The sequence below is a fragment of the Pyxicephalus adspersus genome, chromosome 4 (genome assembly GCF_032062135.1).
Source record: "Pyxicephalus adspersus chromosome 4, UCB_Pads_2.0, whole genome shotgun sequence".
Classification (NCBI taxonomy): domain Eukaryota; kingdom Metazoa; phylum Chordata; class Amphibia; order Anura; family Pyxicephalidae; genus Pyxicephalus; species Pyxicephalus adspersus.
In genome coordinates, this window is record NC_092861.1 from 59610484 (window position 1) to 59619313 (window position 8830).

The window sequence follows — 8830 nt, forward strand, 5'->3', positions numbered from 1 at the left end:
ACTAAACACACACATTTAATAAATGACTGAAACATTGAAGCCTCCTCCTCTACAATATCTTGCTCTTCCTGCTACTGTTCCATTGCGCTCTCCAAACTTCTACCTGTGTACCGACCCTTGCCTGGTGTTTAAACAACTACTCTTCCTCGCCCTCCGTCTCCAACTTACACCATTGGGTACCGACCTCGGCTTGTGCTTATCTGCTACCCCTGCTTGTGCATAGATTCTGGACTGCTTCCGCCTATGTCTGCTTGCTGTTTCAATTACTGGACTCCGGGCCTGACGCCTCATCATTACACTTACATAGATAAATACACAATAGAAAAGCGCGAAAAAACAGAAAAGGTAGCCATATGTGCAAAGTCCTTGTCAACAAATGTGGGGCAGAACAGCATTACTTGGTATAGTGAAAATCCTACACATTTCAGTACAGTTTAAAATTGCAAACATACACAATATATCTTTGATAACCCCTGATACATAGAATACATGACAGAATAAAGCCTCCAAATCTCATCAGTCATGGCTTTCTTGAGAGGCAGGGACATCCATTAGCCTTCTATAATCCAGGGAATCCTGGAAAAAAGTCCAGGAAGACCATACCTGAGTAAATTTTCACTTCTATCATAAACACTTGCCGTTAAGTTCATTACCTTTAACTCATTAACCTTGCTCAGCCAAAACCCCGGGGAAGGTGGAGAAGTACTTTTCTATAGTAAAGGAATACTACTAGGATGATTGGACTACATTCCACTATTCTGCATCTGTTTGACACCTGTTTTTTTAAAAATGCACGACATTACTAATTGAACTCCACACTGCTATTTATTTTTTGAACAGCCCAACATTGCCTTTTTTCACTTTCTTTAAAGAAATTTGATACATTTTCTTTATGTTTTGATTTTGAATAGAATGTGCAGTTTTCCCTAATGCATTTGCATGTTTGGAAACAAAAGCTATTATAAGGATTTTAAGCTTTATTCACTTTTTAAATACATTGCTATTAACACAAAATCTAAACACAACTGAATATTAGTAAATACTTCCAATATGAATATTTCAATTATTGTGATTGGATGTGTAAGTTCAGTGTTCCCTTAATTGTTTTGAACATAGTAAATGAGATATGCATTGCTTTGCATTACACCTTCCACACAATAGTAATTTCCAGGATATCAGTGTGCCCTGGGGGTAACAACTTCCACTTCAAGCAAAGTATAGTGGGAGGGCTTCTTACAACCTGGGAAATGGGTTAAGGCTGTGGGGGCAAGCTGGAAGAAGCACATTCAAGTTTCCTTTTAATACTGCACAGAACAAATACTTTCCAGCTGCAATCCAGGATAAAATTAAAAAATCCAGTTTAAAAAAAAAAAAAAAAAAAAAAAAAAACTTTTCCCATGCACATCAACTCTTTTCTTGAATTGGCCATACACTGGTCCACCCGGCTCTTCCATTAATCAGGTCTAGCAACATTCTGGCTATACCTTGATCCGACGATAATGCAGTCCAGGTTGTTTTTACATCACTTTTCCCTAAACTGACTCTTTCTGTTGGTCTGCGGACATTAGTGTGCCTTTAGAGATCTTCAGCTGTGCTGTATTCAGAAATTAGCCAAGTCGGGAGAAGCGTAATGGTTACATGAGTGAGAGTCATCCCAGAGCCCTGGCTCAGTTCTGCCCTTCTTTACCCATCCCTGCTGTTAACAAGAAGCCTGCTACGTCTATAGGGATGTTGGGAATATCTTTTTGTGTGAGAAGGCTCTATGTAACAGTGGGTAGGGAAGCAGAGAGGGCGGGAGGGCAGTCTGAGGTGAGCAGTGCTGGGCGGTTTCTTGTGCAGCAGGTCATTCTCCTATGACTGGTGAGCTGTAGCTAGTCAGTATAGTCTTGTAGTGCAATGTCTGCAATGTCCTACCATTCAATGTCTCATTAGCTCCAGTCACTTCTTTGTCATACTCGGTGTATATATATATATATATATATATAAAAATAAATATATGTTTTTATTGTTGGAAGATCATTTTGAAAAGGTAGTTTGCAAGCCAAGAAAGCGTGGGCACCCTTGGTATAGTTCCTGGCTTGTGGTAGCACAGGACCCATAGTGTGACAAAGGCATACAGAGGCTGCTGCTGCTTCTCTGCCTCTCCTCTTCTAATATTTGGGTGTAACATGTTACTGGGTACTAAAGAAACCATGCACCATTCCAGAATATAAGTAAATGGAATACAGATTTACATTCCACTAACAGACCAGAATGAAGAATGCAAAAATATACCTACTAAAATGTGACACAGTTTGCACAAAATGTGTTGCACTCTTATTATTTTAAAGCTTAACAGCTTTTTAGCAAGATCTGTGTTAGAAATGATGATTTTGGGTGTTGATTTGATAATACATAAAACAATTTGAGCCAGGAGTTTGCACATGTTCATTTGTTTTTATTATTTAAAGTGAACATTAATCTGCAAAAGGATCATTTTAAAGCGGAACTAAAGTAAAAAAAATAATAAAGGATTGTATTGTGCCATACATGTTCATGCTGTTAAGAAAAGTAAACAATATATATTTTAAATATAAAGTATACTCGGTATATATATAAATAAATATATGTTTAGCATTTTTGTTAGTAGATCATTTTCACTTGGTTATTTTAAAAGTAGCTGGCAAGCCAAAAAAGTGTGGGGACCCCTGATCCAAGTCTTCTAAAGAGGCCCAGGTGTGCACCGAGTATAAATAAATTGAGAAACTATATTGTCATTATATATACTGTTATAAGCTACAGAGTATCATTTTGTAACATTTTTGATTTGTGGCGTGCCTCAGGATTTTTTCAATGTAAAAAATGTGCCATGGCTCAAAAAAGACTGTAAAACACTGACAAGTTATTCTTTACGGTATATATTATAGATAAAAATATATAATTTACTGCAGGTTATATTTTAATTTTGATAAGGAAAGCAAACATTTGACTAAAGAATTATATTGTACTTTTCCCTTTTTTTTTAATAAATGACACAAACATAAAATTCTGGGTGACTCTAGCATCACCCTGTAAAATAGATGTATCCACAGTAATACTTCTCAGCTACTTTTATTTATTCCATCACAGTGAAGTGCGAAGGCAGTGAAGAAATTTCATACTAATAGTAGTAATAGTATACCTGGAGGTTCCGGATACTGTAATTGATATATCTGGTAAAATGGGAGAAAATTTCAGATTGTGAATATCTATACCCCTGGTGCTCAACCTGTAGGACTGAAACTTACTCTGTGGTCTGTATTGGCACTCACTCAAAAGTGTAGATTGTAGTAGGTAAAAATCTTATTTTTTTTTCTACTGTTTTTTTTCTAGCCATCATTTTCTTTATTAGATTTTTTGTTTTTACCTTTGACCCTTCATAAAATACCTTGTCGAGAAAAAAAAGAAATGTTGCACAAGTACATTTTATTTGGGCTGTAGGTAGCAAAACATGAAGAAGAATTACATTGTGGAGGAGCTATATATTAGTATTGTTATCTAGTACCAAAGTAATCTGTCTGCCGCTTATCTGCCTCCTGAAGTCTCCAGGTCCACAAGTCCCTGATCTCTAAATATCTTCTGTTCCAAGTTTTCAGTTCTGACAGCTGTTTGCAGCACTGCATTGACTGAATATCAGATGTGGCTATTTGATGATTTCAAGGGCCACACTTGAGGCACCTATATAATAAATAAGTTTCACAACTACAATTTATACAATGTGGCCCTACAGGGATAACTAAACAGATGGCCATTTTGTGAGTTCTCAGATATTGACTGACATTTTTGTACAGGAATCTGTATTTGTCCTCCACTTGAATAAATCATATTTATTTATCCAGTGTGTATTTGGTTTTCCCCCACACAACAGACAAATTCCTCCACAATAAACAAGTACACGTTTCATAGTTAACCCAGTGCTCATTTTAATATAAAATAAACCAGCTTACATCTTCACAGTAAATATAGGCTATATACAGCTGCATGTAGAAAGCTCCATTCTAAGCCGGCTACAGACAGAACTATGGTTGCCTGAACCATTTTGTATTCTTTTCAGTGCATTTCGTAAAGAAAACGCTTTTTTTTTGTAACCTTTAGTAATGGGAATAAATAGAATAGAACATGAATATCTTTCAAACAGTTAAAAAACCTAAATCAGTCCTGAAATTGGTTTGTGCTAAAAAATAAAAAAAAAAACAAAAACGAACATAAAAGGAAAAACGCAAAATATTCTTCTTGTCAGACACAAAAAAAAAATAATAGGAGTGTGCCTGCCACAGGCAGGGAATGAGAAGCAGCGTACAGCCCCACTAAGTGGGACAACTGAGACGCTAGTAATTTAGCCCTTTAACCCTTTACAGTAATCTTATTATCTGCTGCAGCAAACATGGAGAAGAATCGAGTGTTCTCATTGGATAACAAGGCAGATGGTGTGTCAAACTCCATAACCTGCAACAAAAAATTTCAGATCATTAGTTAAACATGTTTACTCACTAAGACAGTCACCTATCAATTATCCTAAACAAATTTTACACTTTATCTATCATATTGTAATTACATAGCTGTTTTTATTTTTTTTTTTTTTTAAAGAATCACATATGTTCTGTACTTACCTGTCCCTGAGTTAGCACCATTATACGGTCGGACCCAAGAACAGTGTTGAGACGGTGAGCAATAGTCAGCATTGTGCAGTCACAAAATGCCTCTCTTATAGTTTCTTGGATCAAAAGGTCAGTCTCTGGGTCCATAGCGGCAGTGGCTTCATCAAGAATCAAAATCTGAAAGCAAAAAACAATTCACAACACCATATTTAGTAAATTTCTGCAGTACTTGCACATTTTTCCTTTTTTGTCAAAGGCTACAAGTACATAAAAATATCTGCCACAAACCTAATCAGCTTTTTTATTCTGCTTCACTGAAATCTTAAACTATTTCTGCCTAACTTGTTTTTATTGTTGACAACAAAACAGCTCCCCTGATTTCTAAAGGTAAGTAGGGAGAAATGTGTTGTGAAGTCTAAATCAGGCACTGCATTCCTACAGAGGTGTATGGGATTGCAAAACATGAAGCAAACAAAAGCACATGGAACATAAACTAATATGTTACATTTGTGTTCCACTTTAAATTCTTTGCAGTAAAAGATAGACCAGATTTTTTCATTTATTTCTTAGGAAAAAAAAATAATCTCTATTTATAAATTACATTAAGGGTCTGAGTTAACCAGATTTTGTTTGCATAAGATAAGATTTTGCATTTCTTTACAATTCTACTAAAATCTAGCAGATTAGAAGCTAATGCTAGCAATACAAAACCAAAGCCCATCAGCATGGGCTCTAATAATGTCTTTAATGGCAAGTGGTTTTAGATTTCAATTCAAAGCTATTTAAATATGTTTTCTAATGCACACTGCAAATCAGTCTTTCCTAAATCTCAAGCCCTTTGATTTTTGCAATCTGAAATTTATATTGATTGAATATAGATTTTTACAAATACACAACAGTTAAAATATTTTCAAAGTGAAATTTTTCATATGACTTTTTTATTTTTTTTGCACATGCAGATTCTGCATTTTTTCTAATATTCCTGTTGATGGGCTCAACTGAATTGAAATGAGGTTGGACTTTTGGACACACATATTGTTCAGTGATGAAGCCAAAATGTCCAACTTCGATCTCCTCCAATAAATACACATATGCTGTCCATTTTATAAGTTCTGGGATGGAGCCCCTTCTGCTATAAGAACTGTTGTAATTCTTTGTTGGCATAGATTCATCAAGGTGCCAGAAAAAGTGCTCAGGAATTTTGGTCCACATTGGCATAATAGCAACAGGCAGTTGATACAGATTTGTCAACTGCACAACCATGATTCAAATCTCCTGTTTCACTACAACCCTTTTTTTCCTGTAAATCTTAGAGATGGCTGTACTTGAAAATCACAGCAGATTCTGAAAAACTTACACCAGCCCACCTGGCACCAAAACCAAGTCACAAAAGTCACCTTTCTTCCCCATTCCGATGCCTAGTTTGAACTTCAGAAGTTTATAAAAACCAAAAAAATACACACACAACACAATAGCACTTACCTTACATCGCCGTAACAACACACGAGCAATACACAGCAACTGACGTTCTCCTACTGAAAAGTTCTCGCCATTCTCCAAAACTTCAGTTTCAAGTTTAATAGGTAGCTGACTCACCTAACACAGAAAAAAACAGTAAAGAAATACAAAAATTGAAGGTGTGTGTAAGAAATATGAAAAGCCATCCAATAAATACAAAAAAGTGCCTCAAAACAGCTGTGATGAAACTGCTGGTGTCAGATTAGGATTTGCACACACAGTTACATGCCATTAAGGATGTTTGAAACAATCCTAGTTCCAGTGTGTGGTGTGGGTAGGCTTTTAGCTAGAGATAGGCACCCAAGGCAAGATATTTTATTTTCATAGGCAATGTAAGGCTTCCTTTCCTAGTGTTTATTATAAGCATTGCACTGACATTTTTATCACTCAAACTCATTCCTGCCTCAGAGAATAGTATTGTTCTTTCATGTAAAAAGTATAAGAGGTGCAAGAATAGCCTGTTGCTTTAGAGTGTAAACAGGGAAGAAAGCTTGGCAACTAATGATTTCAATCTTACTTACACATTCTTTCATGTGTGTCCTTTCTAAAGAATCCCAGATCTGTTCCTCGCTGTACTGGTGGAATGGATCCAGGTTTGAGCTACAAATTAAAACACAAAATACTTATGGCGACGACACATTTGTAAAAAGATACTCTTTGCTTTAAAACCCACTCTCATTCTGACGTTTTTTAGGTCCTCTAACATTTGATTTATGTAAAAGAAGCAGAAAATCACACATGAATTATTATTATAATTACACAGTATTTATATAGTGCCGACCTATTACGCAGCGCTTTACCCATAGTCCATAGTCATGTCACTAGCCAACCCTCAAAGCGGCTCACGATCGAATGTCCCTACCATAGTCATTTGTCTTCAATACAGTCTAAGGTCAATTTTGGGGGGGAAGCCAATTAACCTAACTGCATGTTTCTGAAATGTGGGAGGAAACCAGAGTACCAAACAAACACAGGAACAACCTGCAAACTCCATGCAGATAGTGTCCTGTTAACCTCTGAGCCACCGTGCTGCTCATTAGACATGTATTTGTACCATGAAAATAAAAATTACCCTACCCCATCCCCTTCAAAAAAAACAAAAACAAAACTTACCGGACAGTCCCAATAAATAGCACCGGCTCCTGGGGTATGATAGACAATTTACTTCGCAGATCTGCCAGGCCTATGTCACTGATTTTAACACCATCTATTTTAATACATCCACCGGACAGCTCTACTAATCTGAACAGAGCCATGCCAAGGGAGCTCTTTCCTATAGGAGGTGAAAAGAAAATTAAACGCAGCCTTTACTATTTGTATGAATTAACTTTTTTATATCTTTTAAGTATGTATTTCTGTTTACAGAATAAATCACCAATGAAGGCCATTTACAAATGCATTTTTTGATTTTAATTGTTCTAAAAACTAACAAATCTGGAAGCTGAAAGTGAGCCAATCCACAGATTCAGAAAGTAATTCTACAATATTGCTTTAAAAGTTCTTTCAAAGTAAAATAAATCCACAGTGAAGTAAGTGTATGCCTAAATGAGCATCACAGCATGTGTAAGGCAGCCCATTTAATGACTGGGCTGCCAACACACTTTGATCTTTTTTTCTAAGTGTGGTAATACACAGTATGTTAATTGTACTGCAGTGCAGTGCATCACTCTTTACTGTAAAGTGTGCACTGGGATGCAACCCGCACTGAATGGCATTACAACATATCACACACATACAGGGTGCGTCGTCATGCTTTGCAACAATGCACACTTTTTATGCGTTCATCACGCAAATCCTTTATAGTTCTTTCTCCCACCTGATCCAGTTCTTCCAACAATGCCAATCTTTTCTTTGGGTTTGACAGTAAATGACACTTTCTTCAAGACCAAGGGCAAATTCTCTCGATATCTCATTTCTGCATTTTCAAATGTGATTTCTCCCTCCTGAGGCCAATCTGCTGGTGGAGCCTTGTTTTTAATACGAGCAGGAGCTTCAAGAGCTAATGTCTGTTGATTGTTAGAAAGGAAAACATTAGGTCATGCAGAGTTTAACAAACATTCCTATAGAGGACCAGCATAACAACTTAAGCCAGAACTATAGAGCAAATTGGTAACGCCAAAAAACTACATGAAAAGTTTACAAAAGGTAAGTACTTTTGACCATACTAATTTTATAAAAAAATAAAAAAACAAATTACTCGAATAAAGAGAAACTATGGTCAAAGATAAAAATGTGAACTGATAGAAGGAATTGTTTTATAAAACGAGCGCGTCACTAGAATAGGTATTTCAAGCGGACGAAAAAAATGCAGGAACAACCTTTGGTTAAAACTGCCCCAACAACAACCATCACGAAATCTAGATATAGGCAAGTGAAGTCATTCTGTGCCGTATCTAGTCTAAAACCTACTTATTTGCTCTCTGTTTATATGAACACCTATTAGAAGGATGGAACAGGTATAAAACAGACCTATCACCAATTTTTGTCAGCCTTCTATAAACATTTTTTTTTACTTTATTTTTAAAAATTTGAAGGGAGAACCCCTCCCCTTCCATCCTCACACTGAAGGGGAAACCCACAGCATCATAGCAAACATAGGTCGCAAATCCCAGGAGGCTGTGTGCTGCTCAAAAAATGTGCTGATCTCGTTCACTTTCCTGAAATGCAAATTAAAAGTGCTGATCTTGCACATGCGC

At 36.4% G+C, this 8830-nt stretch overlaps 1 protein-coding gene across 1 annotated transcript in view; it reads right to left on the minus strand.

The window, feature by feature from the left end:
- Positions 1-3916: 3916 nt before the first annotated feature.
- The window catches only part of ABCC5 (ATP binding cassette subfamily C member 5), a gene marked incomplete in the record, with an annotated part of 42908 nt that continues 37994 nt past the window's right edge, over positions 3917-8830 (minus strand). The window contains 6 exon segments of the mRNA XM_072408356.1: positions 3917-4464; positions 4629-4793; positions 6099-6212; positions 6656-6734; positions 7248-7407; positions 7951-8140. Coding sequence (XP_072264457.1) covers positions 4363-4464; positions 4629-4793; positions 6099-6212; positions 6656-6734; positions 7248-7407; positions 7951-8140 — 810 coding nt within the window.